Here is a 21049-nt window from a genome sequence, read left to right on the forward strand (position 1 = left end):
AGTTTGGGCCTCCTAATATATTTATGATTACACTATTAAAAGTTTTTTCTGACGAATAGACTGAAATCTTCTGAAAAGGACCACTGTAGCCGAATAGGCTACTGTTAAAAATATAGGTACAAGTCATCTACATTGTATCATATAAATATCTACAAGCATATGATAAAGGAAAGGATTCTATAGAATAACATAACAATAATATTGAACATACCTTAATAATAATTATTAAATGCTTGAAAATTATTAATTAATATTATAATTCATAAATAATATCATTATAAATTATTATTATTACCATTATTATTATTATTTTTATTATATTCGTATGGCTTTTATTGTTGGAGAGTTTCTGAAGGAAGTTCCAACTCGCCTGAATATATAATTTTAGCCGTTAATGGGTCTCACGACTGTCATACTTCAGTCGGGACCGAAAATTAAACGTGCCCATCCCTTAACACGGGAGTGACCTGTACAGAAACTTCTGGTAATGAGCGGGGTATGAAAATAACTTACTCAATGAGATATAACAATTAGGGGTGCATGAGAAATTACAAACTGATAATATTTTAGTAGTCAGCTGGCTATTAGGAAAGGAAATTACAAAAATATTAGCTTGAATTTTCTCATACAACGACAGGGCACAGATAATACGATTTACACTGCAGTAAAACAATGATGAATCTATACAGAGTGTTTTAGAAGTAGTGTCGAACATTTTAGGGTTTTGTTCCTGGATTATAGTTATAGGAGACTAAAAATGTCGTATTTGAAGTGTGCAAAACTCAGCAGTTATCCTTATATAGCTGCCATTTTGTTTTTTTACTTAGGAAACTTTTATCTCAAGAACATTTTGTATTGATCTCAAATTTGGCATAAATATTCATGCTATTGAGACTCAACTTTAAAAAATAAAATAAAACATTTTCTATGTAAATTTTCAAAATGGCGGCCATTTTAAATTTTTGATGGCAAATTTCACAAAAATCGTTCACTTTACAGAAAATTTACAAGAGACAAACAAGTTGGCAAATTTTATCAAGATTTCAAAGATACCTTATTTATTAAGATTGGTCAAAGAAAAACAGAGCAGTCAATTATTTTCATACTGCATACATTCAGAAGACAAACAAGATCATCTGAAAAACATTGTTAAATCAACTGAAAGGCCATAAGGAGCCATACCGAGTTTCAAAGCTTCATCTTAAAAACAATTGGAATAAAAAATGTAATATTGATGTTTAAATGGTGAAAAGTGGTCATGCATGCAGTGCGAAAAAATTAATTTCTCTGTAATTCTTAGACCAATCTTGATAAATAAGGTACCGTATCCTTGAAATCTTGATAGAATTTGCTAACTTTTTTGTTTCTTGTAAATTTTCTGTAAAGTGAACGGTTCACGTGAAATTTCCCATTAAAAGTTTAAAATGGCCGCCATTTTGTAAATTCACAGAGAAAATGTTTTATTTTATTTTTTTAAATTCGAGTCTTTATGGCATATATATTATTCATGCCAAATTTCAGATCAATACAACATTTCGTTCTTGAGATAAAAATTCCCAAGTGGAAAAAACAAAATGGCAGTTTTAAGGATAACCGCTGAGTTTTTGACACTTCAAATACGACATTTGTAGTTTCCTATCGTCCAGGAACAATACCCTGAAATGTTCGACACTACTTCTGAAACACTTTGTATATATGGACGAACTTCATTAGTACCTAAATCATAATAGGTATCAATATGGTGTACCTCAAATTAAAACAAGAAATGTTGAATTTTGTATTCTGCTGTACTACTGCTTGTACTTATTGAAATCTACTTGAATAATCTTTTGTTCTAGAGAACGAGAATTGTTGAAGCCGAGCAGTGGTTTTTGAAAGCTCAGAGACTAGCTCCAGCAGACCCTACAGTTTATCAGCATTTCGGTAATAACATTTGGGCTACATATTACTTCATTTTCCTTGATAAGCACGAAAGCCTCTCTTGAAAATAATTCGATTGGGGAAAAATAGAGAGTTTCCAATTGAACAGTTATTCATCTTATAGGCTATAATACGGATATATGGATATATTGGCCAACTATAGCTAGTGAGTGATAAACTATTCTGGTTGATTAATAGCATAGCATAAGAATAAAAAATTATTGAATCTAGGTATCCAGTTTGGTATACAAGGAATATAATTCAAATGATTAAATCTAAAAATAAGTGTGCGCGTAAAAAATTGTTCTCCAGATACTACTTGAACAAATTCATAGATTTAAGAGCGTCAATAAAATCAGAAATAAATATAGCTTATCAGAGGTACATAGACTCATTTAAATGCGACATTAAACCCAATATGAAACAATTCTGGAATTACGTAGGGAGTAAAAAGGAATCAAGGTCAGTGGCAGATTGTTTTGAATGGAATGGATGTAAATATACCAGTCAGGAGGTGCCTCAGGCATTTGCTGATTATTTTCATTCAACCTATATTAATTGCAATAACAATAATGATACTACGCCTCCCGAAAACGACAATGAAGCTAATAATATTAATCATATTTTGCCACCTCTTGATAAACTTCAAATAAAATTTATCTCTGAGGAAGAAGTCAGCTCAGCCATAGATGACCTGAAAGCCACACGCTCTTGTGGACCTGATGGAGTGCCAGGATATATAATAGACTATAAGGATGTAAGGATATACTCACTAAACCCTTGAAATTCATCTTCAATTTGCCTTTCAAATCAAATAAATATCCTGCAAAATGGAAAGTTGCTAGGATAACACCCATCCACAAATCTGGTGCTAAAAATATAATCGGAAACTTATTTCGACCGATTGCTATTTTGAATTCAACAAGCAAGGTATTTGAGTATATACTTCACAGTAAAGTATTTAATCACGTAAAGCCTGTAATCTCCCCTTTTCAACATGGGTTCATGCCTTCGCGATCAACGGTTACTAATTTGCTGCAGTTTTCCCAATCTGTTTCCTCTGAGCTAGATGTACAAGGTCGCGTCGATGTAATTTACTTAGATTATAAAAAAGCATTTGATTCAGTAAATTTCACAGTATTTTTGAATAAGATGAAAGGTTTCGGACTGTCTGAGAGTCTGATTACATTTTTTAAAAGTTATCTCGTTGATAGGAAATCTTATGTATTATTCAATAATCAGAGGTCTCTTGATTTCACCAACACATCAGGTGTCCCTCAGGGATCAAATCTTGGCCCATTTTTGTTTTTATTGTTAATAAATGATCTTCCTGATTACATTGGAAAGTCCGGTATTCTGCTGTTTGCTGATGATGTTAAGCTCTTCAGGCCTATAGCTGGTATTCATGATTGTGCCTTCTTGCAGCGGGATTTGGACGGTGTTCAGAGGTGGTGTGAATCGAATAAATTAGAAATCAATATTTCAAAAACCAAGTTCATGATCTTTACCCGCCAAAAGAATCCTAGATAATATAGTTATAAAATAAATTAATGATACTTTTCTGGACAGGGTAACGAGTATGAGAGACCTGGGAGTCTTGATGGACCCAGCACTTGAATACAGAGATCATTTGGCTCAGGTCATGAATTCAGCCAATAGATCACTAGGGTTTCTCTTTCGTAATTGTAAGCCCTTCACTAGATGTGAGGTCATATTGAATATTTATAATGCAACAGTGAGCAGCAAGCTAGAGTATGCTGCACTTGTTTGGGAGCCATCACAGAGCATAAATGATTTGGAGATTATTCAAAATAAGTTATTGAGGTATCTTTATTTCAAAACGTATAATACATTTTGTCCAATAGCTTTTTCCACCGAAACCTTAAGGTCAACATTTAAAGTCCAAAAATTAAAAACCAGAAGATCCATTAGAGCATTAATGCTATTATATGACATTCTAAATAATAATATTATATTTATGCCAGATTTCATCAATTTGTTAAATTTCCATGTTCCATGCAATAGACCAAGCGACTTAACATGCTATTTCAGATACCGTTTGTCAGAACCGTTCACCATTTCAATTCCTACCTGAATAGAACAATGAGATTGTACAATAGACTAAACCCATTCCTTGACCCCTTCTATGACCGCTTCAATACATTCAAAAAAACTTGTGAAAAATTATGCTGCTCAATTGATGAATAAATTATTATTTTTGAGCTCTACTAACTCTCTTTTTTTCAACTGTTTCTTCTTTATTTTTATTTAAATATTTTTCATCCTATACCCTTTTACTAACTTTCTGAATCTGACCAATATATCGTTCTCTTCTAATCTTATTAGTTATAGCCTACTGAATTGTGAATATTTAACGAATTGCGATATTATTTTCTTTTCTCTTATTTTCTTTTTTAATTGTAACGTTACACTATCAAATGTGTCATTAAGACTCGTACTGGAGTTTGTCTGTGAGCCTTTCTATGTTTTTATGGAATAAATAAATAAATAATTTATTATAAAAACAATAATAGACTTATTAACCCATATAGGACTAATTTTCAACAACCAATATCTTTTATTAGTCATAACTGATAGAATATAATGAAAACTGATTTAAAATAATGAACTATTATCAATAAATTTAATGAAAATGAAAAATCCAAGTACCCTTTTTTAAATTTTCACTCACATGTTTCAACATTTATGTCATTTTCAAGTGAGTGAATAAAATAAAATAAATAACATTATTTCATAAACATTTATATTTATTAAAATAAAATAAATGTCATTATTCGTGATTAAAATAGATAGGCTTGATAACACTAAATGATTATATTTATTAAATGTTATTTATTTTATTCATTCACTTGAAAATGACATGTTGACACATGTTGTGAGTAAAAATTGAAAAATGTACTTGGATTTTTCATCTATTGATAATTGAAAGAGTAGCACTAACAAATAAAGGTAATGAATCATTATGAATATTGGAGTAATGCTATCAAAAGTTGTCCATATTTATCCATAACATATTAATATCTTATCAAGATAATAAATTTGTTAGAAATAATGTGATAACTAGAAAAAAATTTAATATGATTTTTTTATTTATTTATTTATGGAGACAACAGGTTACCCCTAATGTGTCTCCTTCACAAATACAACAATACAAGATTATTATACAATGAGCAATGTAACTTACAATTGCAATAATGTTGAAAGAAAAAAAAACTATAGAAATACAAGAGAAGGGAAAAAATAGATGTATACAAGAAAATTATCATGAAACGGAATATAGAAATGAAAAGATTCTAAAATTAAAATAAAATGTTACAAAGAATGGATAAAACTAACAAATGAATGTCAGAGGACTGATACCTGCCAATGAAGCAACAAAATGAGTAAGAAGTACACAGTGCAATAGATACATACCCATATACAGCAACAAATAATCGACAACACGACTGAGCAAGGACATCTCACAATAGACTGTTTAATAATCTATAAATTTTTTCACGAGAGAACCAGAAGATGTCCAGTTGCCCAGAGAAACAGTTGAAAAGTCTTTGAATTCTGTTGACCGGAGAATATTATAGTGACTCACAGTTCTGGAACGGGGCACAAAAAAAGAGAAAGTGGAGCGACGTGATATGGTAGATATATAAATATTGACATATGAAAGCAAATATGGGGAGTCTATTTTATTATTTAATAAGCTATGAAGGAAAATTAAAGACTTAATATCTCGTTTTGTTTTTAATGATTGCAATTGGAAAATATTTCTCAGAGTGTCAGAGGGAAAGTCAAACGGACAATTGAAATTGAATTTCCTGAAGTACATGTACCTTAAAAAATTATTTTGTAAACGCTCCAAAAGTAGTACTTGATCATTACAATAAGGGTTCCAAATTTCAGACGCATACTCAAGAATACTTCTGACAAGAGATTTATACAGAAATATTATGGGTGAGACATCATTGAAAGGTGAACATGTTCTCAGGATAAACCCCATCTGCTGATTGGCTCTACTACACAAAAGGTCTATATTAAGTTTATTGAATGTAAAATCAGAGCTGTAAATCACACCCAGGTCCTTAAAAGATTCTACCTCCTCCAACGGTGCACCATCAATACTATAGATGCATTTGTGTGAAGCTACCTGCCGGGAAAATGATAAAGTTTTGCATTTAGCTATATTTATTCTAGGGCCATTATTCATACACCATACACTCAGTTTATTTATATTATAATATATTTTAGTTATTATAATAGATTATCTACGATGAAAACGTAATCTAATTTATCTCAATCGAGAGATAGTAAGAAAATGATTATCATTTTAATTTCAAATAAGTAGGACCTCTCTTTAGAGTACAATAATTATCATGAAACATTCGCAAAATTATCAATAATATATTATCCAATCTCCAATCATGAATAAGCTTCAGTTTTCATTTAATATCATTTTCCAGAATCTTTTCCTTCATTTCAGTGTACCGTATGAAGCAAGTTAACTTGTTGGTTGACAAAAATGTATTATCCTTGAAACAATATTCTTATATAGTATAGGGCCACGATAGGCCCACTGTAATCTGTAGCTTCCAGGCGACTTCATTGTTGACTGCCTAAAGCCATTGTCATAGGAGAAAATATAAAAAATGCTACTGATAGAATCCTCCTCTATATTTTGATGCTGCTCTACTATTTCATTGTTAATTAGTTAGTGATAATCATTATGATGATGATTTATGATTATGATTATGATGAGTTATATCCATCAACAAAGTAATTGAATTGAACTCGTAGTCAAGTCTATCAATTATCAAATGGTTAAGTAATCAAATATATGGAATTTGCAATAGCTAAGACAATTTATCGTCCCATTATAACTGTCAACTGAGGATATTTTCTGGATTTTCTAAGAACCCCTATTTTTTAGTTGAATGTTTTTTTCATAAATGATTTCCCAACTTGATAATAGTTTGTTAATTTTAAAGGTCATGCAAATGAAAAGAATACTGTAGAACTGTTTCATTTTTCCAACACCCTTATACTCTTCATGGAGGTAGTAGGCTAGGTTGAGTGGTAGGGAGAACTTAAAATTCCTAACTCCCCCAAGAAATATTTTCTCATTTCATTTCATTCCACCCAGTAGTCATATTTTTTGCCTTCATTTTGTATATTTTTTAGCTTTCATAGTATGGAGGGAAACATTTATTATTATTCTATCTGTTCCTATTCAGTTTGTGTTGTTTGCTTGACAATTGGACAGCTACACTGTGATTTGTTGCAGGCCAATTTCTAACCGAGTTGGAGAGACACAGTGAGGCGGCCAACCAATACCTGAGGGCGACCGAGCTGGCTCCAAAGCAGTACGACTTGGTGTTGAGTGCGGCGACTGCTCTCAGACAGGCAGGCGCCAACCATCAGGCAGAAAATTTCTACCGCAAGGCTGTTTCCCTCCGACCAAAGGTCACTTGATGCACTCTTAGATAAACTTGATTGCGTTTGATCTCTCCATTTTCCAACTCGTATTATGTTGGGTAACTGTAACTAGAAAATCCCTTGATGCAAAATGAACAATATCTTGTTACCTACATTGTGATTTCTCACAAGGTGGATCCTCAAATGAGGATATTTTATTTTATTAGCAGCTAGTTAGAGATTATGTATTTCATACAAGTGGTAATTGAGTGAAATATTTCTAATTAATTTATTAAATCAATCCATCTAAATTCTAAATTTATAGTTGTAATGTTTATTTTGGACTAAAATTTTATAAAAATTGTACACGTGAAATTCTAACCTTATCTTGGACTTTGTCACTTATAAATTTGGAAGAAAAATAGCACAAGGACTACCTTATTATTTCATCTTTAAATGTTATTACATTAGTGTCATTTGCATTGTAAATAAATAAATAAAATTCAACAGTCTTTCATATATTACTTCATTATACAGAGTGATTCAAGAATTAATATCACGTTTTTAACCCTTCATATCATATTTGTTACTACCTACCGGTAAACCGGGGTGAATTTGTCCCAATTTTGGAAAGTTGAGATTTTAAACAGTATTGCAATCAATAGGTACTTCAGGTGAAACAAATTTCTTGCAATATTTTTCATTGTATTCTGAAATTTTTAAGAGTATTTTCCATTATAAAAAGTTAATATTTTTCTCAACTTTAAAATAGATATATATATTTTTTTGAAAATAAGAGACAATGTCAACCAGGGGTTGGGGTGAATTTGTCCCACTTTGGAAAATATGGAAAAAAGACATTTTTAAGAGTTAGACAAAGTATAACCAACTTTCAACCTTTAAAATGAATAATGACATTGAAAACAAATGAAATCCACTTCCAAAAATAATACCACAATCTTTATACTGGGACAAAGTCACCCAAAGTTTAACCTAAAAATGACATTGTTGTTACTATAGTAAAAGAACCCTAACTAGTTCAACTACCGTATTTCAACTATGGACATTATGGTTATACCAATTGAAATATAATAGAAAGGAAAAAATAAAATATGTACTCGCCGATATCATAAGTAGGCTATTTTAGAAATAGTTTTCTAATACGAGGTTTTCCGACAACAGAATCACAAGATGAAGCAAGCAGTTAGGTTCTATGTCGATATTTCAATTTTTATCGAGTTTGACAAGATATCAAGATTGCAGAGCCTCGATAATGATCAGCTGTTAACCCTGTTGTCAATATTCTTGCAGTGGCAGAAGTCTCCGAGTGGTTCACAACATTTAACTTTGTAGTTCAGTTGAATAAGAATTCATAGTAGGCCTATCTGACCGCTGGTTAACTCAGCCCCTGGTATATAGCCCCTACTATAAGCCCCTGAGGCTATATAGCCGCTTATAGGCAAAGAAAGTGCACGGCAAAGTTACTGGTGGCTAGACGAGCTTTCCATTACGTCAGCAATTTTCATCAGGAAATTCCGTCAGGCTGATGTTTTATGAATTAAAATTGATGAGAAGTGACGTAATTGAAGTCACTCGATGTCAGTAACTTGCCGTCTCCATTCTGCTCGTCTATATAAGCCACTCAATCATCAATGTCAAGGAATACTATGATGGCCTCCACGTTCTCTTGACCTAACGTCATACAATTTTCAGCTTTGTGACTTCTTCAAGAATAGTACTAATTGACCTTGCTGAATTATTCAAACATTGTATTGAATTAGGCCTACCTTACTGGAAAAACATTTATCAATGTTTGAAAGGAACTCGACCTTATATTATGTGAAATATTATACCGATATAGTAGTCGTAGTCATATATTGAACGTTTGAACAAAGGGTTCTTGATAAAACTGTTCGAATTGCTTTTCTACTTGACATATCATATTAACTTCAAATAAACTGTAAGAAATGATATGTATAAATAGTTGAAACCGCGATAGTCATTTGTAATCACTCTGTATAATTAATTATAATGTTTCCTCAAATATTTGGCATAGAAAGAAATCAGTCAATTATTGTCAATGCTGTCCACATAAGCTTATTAGATAGCAGTTAAAACCAAATTTGATTCAATTCAGGATTAAATCAAGAACAGAACAACTAGAAGTTTTTTATGAGAAGGACCCTATTGTTCAAGGTTATATCTAGAAATGTTTAAAATTAGTTTGTGCGTGGGTGATGGAGTAAGATGGCTAAACAAATAACCATGCCTTATTGGCATATATATAGCTAAACGTTTTTTGGGTGTAAATTTCAAACAAAAATTTTATATTTGGATTATTTTTATGTGATAAATTACAATTTGAAGCAATTTAGGACATTTTTAATGATGAAGATGATTTTGAAAAAGTTTTCTTTCTGTGAAAATTGAAAATTTTGTGAGAACACAAAAATTCAATAGTCCAGTGAAATTTTCATGCTGCACCATATCATTGATCGTTTGACAATGACATTTGAAGGGGGTGTCTGTGACACAATTTTTGACTTTGCATCTTGATTTGGACTAGTTAGTACGTGAACATTTAGTGATGTCCACGTTATAATGACAGTATTTGATCAACTTTGGTTTTGCTATCATTGTCGTACAAATTCGACAAAGCCGATGGTACTATCCTTTTCTAGGTCCAAAACGATGCCAATAATGTTTTGTAGAAATATAACCAATTAATGCAGAGAATCGGCATCGCTATTCTTCTATCTTCATATACAGCCATTATAACGTGGACCTTACTATAGCAAAAGTGCGCATCTTTATCCCCTCTGCTGAAGGTGAGGACCCGCTGAGTTGACACTTGTTGCAGCAATGAAAATTTCACCCCCTACATTGAAGCTGCTATAACAATGAAAGGAAAACTTGTAATAGTGAAATAATACATCATTTCAGAGAGAATTCAATGCTCTACGATTAGCATCAGTTTTTATAATGCATTATTAGAGAGTTATAAGCCCTGAAAGAGCAAAAAATTTGATAGAAACCTGTTTATTTTAACAATTACAAACCTTCAAGAGCGAATATCTCGGAAACTGTTGGGAATGTCACAAAATTCCACTGAACAAAAAGTGTAGCCTATAGAATTTATCAAGTTTCATTTTGAATAGTTAGTTATGACGGTTGAACGCATTTTTCTCAAGATATGAGCGTGGAAGCAAAACGCTGAAAAATTCAACATTTAAACCACCCTCATCCCCTTAGCACATGGGTTAGGAATGGGGACTTTTGATATGCTCTCCTCCTAACTAGTCTCAACGAAGCTGCAAAGTCAAAAAAATTGTTCAAAACATTCCCTCCAAATTCCTTTGTCAATTGGTCTATTGTTGCAAAAATTGAGATTTCACACTCAACACTAAATCTGTTGCAAAAGGAGTAGAGAAATTCGTAAAAATATGAAATTATACATCAAATTGAAGAGAATTATATGCCGTATAAGCTCATAATCAGCATGTATTTTTCCATTCCAAATTTGAAGCAATTTTGGACATTTTTAATGATGAAGATGATTTTGAAAATGTTTTTTTTTCTGTGAAAATTGAGTTTCAACCTTCTTTAACCTCAAAATTGTTCCAGCAATCTGATTTTTAACTTAATTATGTGTAACGCAAGTCGCCTCTATGGTGCACATTGGGTTATACTGAATCGACTAGCAAATAATGGCGGTCAGACAAACTTATGTTCTCCTGACCGAAAACTACACAACAACTCAAAGAATTTGGAAATATACAGTGTATATCTAGGCATTTGAGACTCATATGAGCTATTTTTTTTGTGTATCTGCCATACGCTAAATAATAATTGGACAGGATTCGAATCCACGATTCGAGCAGCTGCTGAAGTTGTAGTAACCTCAAATCTCCCAGCTACGGAGTGACTAGAAAATTGAGATAATAAATTGTCATACTATCGGCTCTTCTGTTGAAAATATGGTTGTTTGAGGCCAGTTCTTCTAACAGACGGTTATATGCTGTCGAAACCCATCTGAAATTCCAGATCCACCAAAGTCTCAGCACCATCTCTATCATTACCCACGTACAATTGCACCCGGCTTGTGCTTTTGGAAAGTAAGAAAGTAGGCGTTATATTCCCAGAAAAACGTCAGACCCAACTTGGTGAGATTCTCTTGATAATATGGCATTTCATTCCATGCATCCGACAATATCAATGTGAACTTCACTTTTATACATTATTATCACATTATGCTTTTGAGAAATTTCTTGATCAACAAAAATTAATTATCAAAAATTCATAGTTTGATTGTTTATTGAATTCTGTCTAAATGAATTGTTATTGGCGTTGAAACAAAGACAAGGAAAGTGGAAACGATAAGTAACGCAAGCTACTATGATGACGACGGCGGCTAGTGTTTTTTTAAAGTAACTTTTCATCGATTTCCATTTCATGCATAATTGGTGAATGGAAACTGTTAGAAAGTGATTGATGAGAAGCATTGCCAGTCAGTAACTTGTCTCCAATTTCTCGGGCTATAATCCACTTAATAGAATAAAGTATCGCTGGTGAAACTGCACAATTGTTGTAATATCCCTGATAGAGATAATATTGAAAGTGTGATATGGATGATTTCAGGAAGCAGCCAGCCACAGCAATTTGGGAGCAATGCTGCACCTGAACGGCAAGTACACAGAGGCGGCGGCCTCATACAAGGAGGCACTGCGTCTACAGCCGCACGACCCAACCACTCTAAGCAATCTGCACAAGCTTCGCACCCTTATTGCAAGGCTGGAGACGTGACGACTACACGCCTGCCTCCGATTCGCAGGCTACATCGACAATCGGACGGCATCAAGACACGACCAACTCTTAAAAATAACATAGCTCTTAATAATATTACAGCCACTCAATTTGCAACCCTTTATTATATATGTGAATAAAGGATATGCATCATAATAGGGGTTTGAATATTTGAGAGGTTTGAATATTTTGAGCAATACGAGGATATAAAACATGTGTATAATTCACAATTATGATAATTGATAGATCTCTATACATTATTTGATAAGAGGATATGAAACATGTGTTTAATCAATTTATAAGAACAATCTACCAGGACATGTTTACAATATACTCCTACTAACATAATACATTGAGTATAAGTATACAATACCTATTGTACATGCGACTATCACAAGGGTATACCGTATAACAAAATATGTATAACATACAATCAATAGCCAACATGCATAAGGTCAATGTATCATTATTTTGAGTCACTTTTCGTAAGGTATGATTGAAAGTATAGATCATAAAAATAGTCACAACATTGAATGGAGATATTTGAATATTGTCATATTAGAAATAGTTATTCTAAGAAACGAGAGTTTTGATCTTACACCATTGTTTTGTTTCCGGTCATATTTTATGTTTTCAAATAAATGAGTAAGTGGTTGTTACAAAAATTAATGTATTTCTCATAAATCAATATGAAAGTCTAGAACATTATAAATCAGATTCAACTCACTTTGGGAAAAAGTCATAATGATAAGCAAGTCTGTATACAATATCAAGGTATTTGTACAATATCTAGGGAACTAAAGGAATCACATTGTTGGTTTGTTAAAAATATTTCTGGAGTACAAAGACAACAAAATTAAATGAATTCATGAATCAAGTAAGAGTATAGAGCCTGACCTTGATCGAGAGGAAAAATGAAGATAACTCACATGAGGTCGTAATCTTCCGGTAGGAAGTTCTATATTTTCAAAACTTTTGGAACGAATAATATGAAATGATTAATAATTTGAAAAATGCTAGAAATGAAATGATTAATAATTTGAAAAATGCTAGACAGTCTCATTCAATAAATAAGGAGATTAAGTTTATGGGACCCAGCAAAATTTTGATGGTTTTCTTCTCAATCTTTTGAATTTGGGATTTGAAGGTTGCACTTGCAGTTTTGCTTATTATACAACTTCTCATCTCTTGTACTGTTGTAGTGTGGATTAGAATATGGCTTGGCAGTCATAGGAAAACTATCAATGTGGAATGATGGAAAAGTTGTTCAAAAACGAATGATACAGTTGTCATAATAGTAAAAGAGCCTGCAGAAAAAATGTATAATTCAAATATTTCCAAGCGTCATTTTTTTAATACTAAGTGCAAAGAGAAGGAAAGCGCTCTGTTCAAAACAGTTAAAGGCTCAGCAGTTTATTCTGTCAAAATGTGCTAACTTCTAGTGGAGCAGTGGTTGTCACAACTTCACTGGTCTTGGTTCAGCAGACAACCAGTTTCAAAAAATAGCTTTCAACCAGTTTCTGTAGAATAGAATGCTTTTCAAATCAAAATTATAAAAGAGGTAAACTCGTCATTTTTAGAAATTCCATTTTTTATATTATAAAATAGAAAAACTGAAATAATAGCGGCTGTTTGAAGAACAGGAATAATAAGTATTCAATCCATCACTATAGAAAATTCTACTAATGATTTTCATAATTTTAAAATGCATAGCTCCATCATAATATTGATTTGAAACCTCGCAAAATCAATGAAGGGAATTTTTCTTTAAGGGAACCATTTTTTATTCCTCTTTCTATAGAAGTGATTGTCCCATAGGATTGGACGAATCAATCATTAATGTTGCAATTATTGTTGGATCACAACTCTTCTGCTACATAAATTATATTTACTTTTAATATTTCAACAGACTCAAAACAGAATGTTTCCACTTTTAAATATTGTGAAATATATTATTGCATTGACACAACGCAACCATTCTATAAAATATGTGGAACCAACATTATGTAAATAAATTTATGTGAGTTAACATTACTGAGGGGCCTAATCGTGGAATATTTACTATTGATTGAATGTAATAGGTCGAAAATGAAATTGTTTAGTATTGTTCTGGGACTATTATCCACTACTTTGAGAATCTTGTGAAAATTCATGGATGTTGATTGACAATATTGGTACAATTTTTAGAAGCTGAAACTTACAGTGCTTTCAGAAATATTTTAATTTAATAAACTTTCACTTTCTCTGTTGTATTGGATACTAATTCTCCTCCCTTGAGTAGCGTGTGCTACTGATATTCATTTCATAGCAAATTGAAGATTTTGGGTGGTAACCAAACTAATAAAAAACGATGAGAAAATCAAGAGGTATTATCTCCATCAGTAGAAAATTCTTTCCATCTGAATATTTCCAATACGGTATACAATCGAACAGCAATAAAAAACAATTCCAGCACAACGAATAAAATACTTGAAAAATATAATATATTATTCAATTTCATAATAAAACTGTTCAACTCTTATACATGAGTAAACATTGTCAATTCTTGATGAATATTTTCACTAAACAAGCGGAATGTATAACTAGTAGCCTAGCGGCGCATCCATCATTGTTGGTTCTTATGATCAACAGAATTAGCCAATCCATGTTTATCAATTGTTTTAAACCCCAATAAACTGTTAAATCATTATTTTTTCGTGAATTAATTGATATACTTTGAAGTGATTGTTGTAGATAAAATAAAAATTCTATTGATACCACTAAAATACAGATTGAAAACTACAATACTTGAAGACATTGTTGATAATTATGGTATGAAGCGTTTTATAACATAGATTCGAATAATTATATATTTTTATTCATGTATATAGGGTATACTATGATGTACAAGAGAGATGTTTGTGACATGAATCTCCAATAATTAAAAGAAACCATTTTAATATTTATAATCAATAATGTACAGTGTATGATTTCTCAACAATAAAAAGCTTTATCATAGCAGTATGTAATTATATGTATAAAAGTATTTAAAGATCATTTTGTAATACATGTTCCTGTTATCTCATTCAAATTAATTACATCAATGATTGGCTTGATCAGATTAGTTATTTTGAATAATTTCAGCTAGGTTTTTACAAGGTCAATAAAACTGAATATTTTTAAAATTAGATTGGTTTCATTTATTACGGTAACTACCTGACCACACCCACAAAAAAATGTAATCAATATTTTATGAATTTAAATTACATTATCGGAGGAGATCCATCCAATCCTGTACACGAGAGAACTAGAAGAGAAGAATCTATATAATTCCAAAAAAGAAATTGGAAAAAGTATCACTAGAAAAATGCGATTTAGCCCACCTGTTGCAATAAATAATGATTTTCAATCGAATTTCAAGTAGCATGATAATCCATATAGTTGAATAGTTGAATAGGAAAATTCAGGCTGCAGTCGTTACTGTGATGCAATCAGGCCTATATGGAATAGAGAGAAAAATCCCCAGTCTAGAGAATTATGGCGGAAATAGAAATTAAATTTCGCGACCTCTCTAGGATTTCACCATTTAGCTTGGAATTTAACCATAGTACTCAATCTGAATAAAAAATCATACCCTGTCTTCCATTCTCTCAGATTAGTCCACTCAAGGAACGTTAATGAGGGAAAAGTTTGGAAGACAATTTTTGACCCCACAGTTGTGTTAAGGGTAGTAAGGAGGTAAACATATCAAAAGTCCCCACCACTACCACCTTTGCTAAGGGGGTGGGGGTGATTCAGAAGTACCATTTTTTGGTTTCTCGCATATAACTCGCGAAATATGTATCTTACGGACATAGTTTTTATATACAAAATTAATGCTTACATCATTTCCTAAAATATTCATCCACAACTTTTTCTATATTTTATCTTCTCTAGTTTTCGAGATATCCACTCTCAAATGTGTAACATTTTCGAAAAAAACACGTTTGCCTCCAATTTTTTGTCATTCTGAGAAGAAAAAAAAAGAATAGTAATGAGAGGAAATAATTGAACACAAAAATTTAAAAGTCCAGTGAAATTTTCATGCTGCAATTGATCGTTTGACAATGACATTTGAAGGGGGTGTCCGTGACACAATTTTTGACTTTGCATCTTGATTTGAACTAGTTAGTAGGTGAACATAGCGGAAGTGCGCATCTTTATCCCCTCTGATGAAGGTGTGGACCCGCTGAGTTGACACTTGTTGCAGCAATGAAAATTTCACCCCCTACATTGAAGCTGCTATAACAATGAAAGGAAAACTTGGAATAGTGAAATAATACATCATTTCAGAGAGAATTCAATGCTCTACAATTAGCATCAGTTTGTATAATGCATTATTAGAGAGTTATAAGCCCTGAAAGAGCAAAACATTGGATAGAAACCTGTTATTTTAACAATTACAAATCTTCAAGAGCAAATATCTCGGGATCTATTGGGAATGTCATAAAATTCCACTGAGCAAAAAGTGTAGAGAATTTATCAAGTTTCATTTTGAATAGTTAATTATGACGGTTGAATGCATTGTTCTCATTAAGATATGAGCGTGGAAGCAAAACGCTGAAAAATTCAACTTTTAAAACACCCTCATCACCTTAGCACATGAGTTAGGAATGGGGACTTTTGATATGTTCTTCTCCTAATTAGTCTTAACGAAGCTGCAAAGTCAAAAAAATTGTTCAAAACATTCCCTCCAATTTCCTTTGTCCATTGGTCTATTGTTGCAAAAATTGAAATTTCACACTCAACACTAAATCTGTTGCAAAAGGAGAAGAGAAATTCGTAAAAGTGTGAAATTATACATCAAATTGAAGAGAATTAGATGCCTTATAAGCTCATAATCAGCATGTATTTTTCCAGTCGATTTTTAAAAAGTTATGAGAGCAAAAATAGAAAATATTGTAGGAAATTATGTAAAGCTTCAATTTGTTATATGACAGTCAAGTACTTAAAATACATAGTTTTAGAGTTTTATGCGAGAAACCAGAAAATGGTACCTTTAAACCACCCCCATCCAATTAGCACAGGGGGTAGGGGTAGGGACTTTTGATATGTTTACCTCCTTACTACCCTTGCCTTAACAGAACTGTGGGGTCTTCGATGGAGAGTAGGATCACGAAGATCCATGGTTAAGTTGTAGAATGAGCAACCAACAAATCTTGGACACATGGAAAGAGCTGTGTGAACAGAATGAGATTTGAGACACAGTAAATGTGACAGTCTCTCCAATAGGTTTCTCTCTCCCTAGAAAATTATGGGTCAGGCTCAATAGGATTAGGACTGGTTGCAGCAGGGCAAAAGCATCCATGTATAGATGGGGTACCTATTGCAAATTCTGAGAATTGTGATTGCGGTCAAGTTTAAACTCTTCAACATATAACAAATGAGTGTCCAATGTACAGATTTGCAGCAGGGGCTGCGGGCCTCCTCACTCTGACCAGAGAAGCTATAGAGTGGCTGAGTGACCTGGAGGTTGACATTTCAAATATGGAGATTGATTTTCTGTGTGGGGTACTTTGAACCCAATAACTATTTTTCCTATGTTTTACATTTTGACAGATGAGCCATTTGACTGGCAAGCATGACATTCTCATAATATTGTTTGATTTTAATATTATTATGACAGCACTTCATACAGTGTAAATAATGTTATTTATGTTCGTTTTCTTCCCTCACGCCATACGCAAATATACTGTGGGGCCAAAAATTGTCTTCCAAACATTTCCCCCTATACCCTTTTTTGAACATTCATTGCCTGGACTTGGACTACAATAGGAGTAGTGAAAAACAAAGAGATCACTGTCACAGAAGACTTTCTCCAATCAAACTCCAACCATCCAGGAGGGATTAACCTCAGCAACCCACTCTTTACCGCTCTCTCTGACCCAACAAGCTGAACATTCAAACTCAATTTGTTCATTAATCTCTGCAATCTTATGGAAGGTGAGAAAAAAGGTGCACCGTTCTGCACCTTGGAGCCGCAAACAAGTTAGCATTCCGCCTATTGAATGACGGAACACTGCTGATATTCAGAATTGTCAGCAAGGTAGGAGAATTGACAGCACCATCCAACGATAATGCCCAAGCAAACAAGACAGATGCTTTATCTCGACGCTGACATAATTATAGAGACTCTAATAAGGATAGTTTCCTCAATTGCTGAGTGGGGAACCCCAGGGGACATGACCTACCCAAGGTGGATCTACCAAACCTTCTGAAGTATAAGAACCTTTTTGAATCAATCCAAGAAGAATACAGTAATGCTGACAATTTGTCTTAACTCTAGAGAAGTGAAGAAATAATATAGGTATTAAAAATGCATAACTTAGTTGACCAAATCAATAATTTGTTAAAAGACTGTATAGGTCTTGATCTGCTCTTTTCATCCATTAAATTGTATCTAGCTTTTTCAAGAACACCAGCTACCATCAAGAGTTGTAGTGCAGACTTGCTCTACCACCTCGTTGATAAGATTCCATAAGCTTTGTTATGGAAATGCTGTATAGCCTTGTGCCTCAGATGATATACTTTGCCCTCAAGAACAAAAAGGAGGTAACTGATAATTTACCCCATATTCAACTCTATAGGATTTGAAGTCAATTGAACAGCAGAAACATAAATAGATATCTATTATGGTGTAGAGGTTAGCGGTTCTGCTAACAAATATTCAAACCTTCTGGGTTCAAACCTTCAGTGTATGTAGGTGAATACAGTACCATAATAAAGTGGGCATATTTTTGTCCTTTTTTTATCAAGTATAAAAAATAATTTCCAAAATCGTTCTTCCATCCTGAAATTGATCTTGAATCACAATAGTGTTCAAGAATTGAAAAAACTGATCTACCATCATGAAATTGATCTTGAATCATATCTATATAAATGAAAAATCGAGCCTCAAATTATGACATTCAATAACTTTTTTATGTGTGGACCGAATTTGATGATTTGTTACTTTCTTTGCCCTATTTACATAGGTAAGGAAAGTATTGCTTTCCGAAAAAAATTAAGGTACCCCAATTTCTAAATTTCTATACGTTTCAAGGTTCCCTGAGTCCAAAAAAGTGGTTTTTGGGTATTGGTCTGTATGTGTGTGTGTGTGTGTGTGTGTGTGTGTGTGTGTGTGTGTGTGTGTGTATATGAGTGTATGTGCGTCTGTGTACATGATATCTCATCTCCCAATTGACTTGAAATTTTGAACTTAAGGTCCTTACACTACATGGATACGACAAGAACAATTTCGATCAAATCAATTCAAGATGATGGCCAAAATGGCGATCTCGAAAACGGCTACTCCAACGATTTCGATCAAATTCATACCTAAAAAATTAATTGATAAGCTCTATCAACTGTCACAAGTCCCATATCTGTGAAAATTTCAGGAGCACCGCCCCATCTATGCAAAGTATGGCTCAAAGTATCGTTCACTTTACAGAAAATTATAAAGGAGACAAAAAAGTTATAAAATTTTATCAAGAATTCAAGGATACCTCATTTATTAGGATTGATCGGAGAATAACAGAGAAATCATTTTTTTTTTGTACTGCACGCATGACCACTTTTCACCATTTAAACATCAATATCACATCTTTCTATTCCATTATTGTATTCAAGATGAAGCTTTTAAACTCGGTATCCATTTGGCCATCTAGCTGATCTTACAATGTTTTTCAGATGATCTTGTGTGTTCATGGTCTTGCATGCAGTACAAAAAAAAAAGATTTTTCTGTTATTCTCCGATCAATCCCACTAAATAAGGTATCCTTGAATTCTTGATAAAATTTTATAACTTTTTTGTATCCTGTAAAGTGAACGGCTTTCGTGAAATTCGCCATCAAATATTTAAAGTGGCCGCCATTTTGAAAATTTCCATTTAATTTTTTTCATTTTATTTTTCAAAGTTGAGACTTTATAGCATAAATATTCATGCCATATTTCAAATCAATTCAACATTTCGTTCTTGAGATGAAAATTCCTAAGTGAAAAAACAAAATGGCAGCTATAATTAGGATAATCTCTGAGTTTTGGACACTTCAAATTAATTTGAAATTCATAATCTCATATCATAGAGGAACAACACCCTGAAGTGTTCAACACTACTTCTGAAACATGCTGTATATTTTTAGTCTTTGTGGAAGGGCAGCCTGTTCTATAGATGAATTTACTATGATTGTAAGGTATAGAGAAGTTTTCAGTTTTTGCTCAAATTTTTTCAACATTTTGCTATTGTGAGATCCACGTTATAATGACAGTATTTGATTAACTTTGATGTTGCTATCCTTGTCTATCATTCGACAAAGCAGGTAGTAGGTACTATATCCTTTTCTAGCTCCGCAACGATGCCAAATCTGTTTTTGACAATGCAGAAGAATAATTAATTATTGAAGCAGAGAATTGGCAACGCTTTTCTCCTTTATCTTTATCCACTGCCATTATAACGTGGACCTCACTATATAGTAATACTGTATTGTCATAGCCTGCAAAATTGTTTGATTTTTTCTTCTCATTAATTTGTGCTCTGAATGTTAGGTTTTGATGATAAACTATGTGATTTTGCTATTTCTATAACCTAATATCCATCATTAATTTGATCGTGTTAAATTTTTCTTAAAAATACCTATTAATCTCTCATAAATTGCAAGAATAATGAGATTTACTGTGATCAATATAATAATATAGAGTTGTCGTTTATTCAAAATTTGGTTAGTTTTCAAGCAACTATTTTTTTCCCCATTATTAGAATCAAATTTAATTGTATCAGGATAGGCTGGTGCGTTTTATTTTCCCTTTTTTATTTGAAAATAAAATTGATAACTTCAATAATATTAAGTGAGGTAACAGTGGTCGCTCATCGATTGCATTATTTTGGCCAAACAGCTTATTG

General features: G+C 32.6%; 1 protein-coding gene across 1 annotated transcript in view; it reads left to right on the plus strand.

Annotated features, from left to right (window-relative positions):
- The window catches only part of LOC111051090 (protein O-mannosyl-transferase TMTC2), a 192319-nt gene extending 177002 nt beyond the window's left edge, over positions 1-15317 (plus strand). Inside the window, exons 8-10 of the mRNA XM_039427940.1 lie at positions 1839-1923; positions 7217-7395; positions 11986-15317. Of these exons, the coding sequence (XP_039283874.1) occupies positions 1839-1923; positions 7217-7395; positions 11986-12150 (429 nt within the window). The 3' untranslated portion in view covers positions 12151-15317. The remainder of the gene's footprint in view (positions 1-1838; positions 1924-7216; positions 7396-11985) is intronic.
- The last annotated feature ends 5732 nt before the right edge of the window (positions 15318-21049 follow it).

This window comes from Nilaparvata lugens, chromosome 5 (genome assembly GCF_014356525.2).
Source record: "Nilaparvata lugens isolate BPH chromosome 5, ASM1435652v1, whole genome shotgun sequence".
NCBI classification, from domain to species: domain Eukaryota; kingdom Metazoa; phylum Arthropoda; class Insecta; order Hemiptera; family Delphacidae; genus Nilaparvata; species Nilaparvata lugens.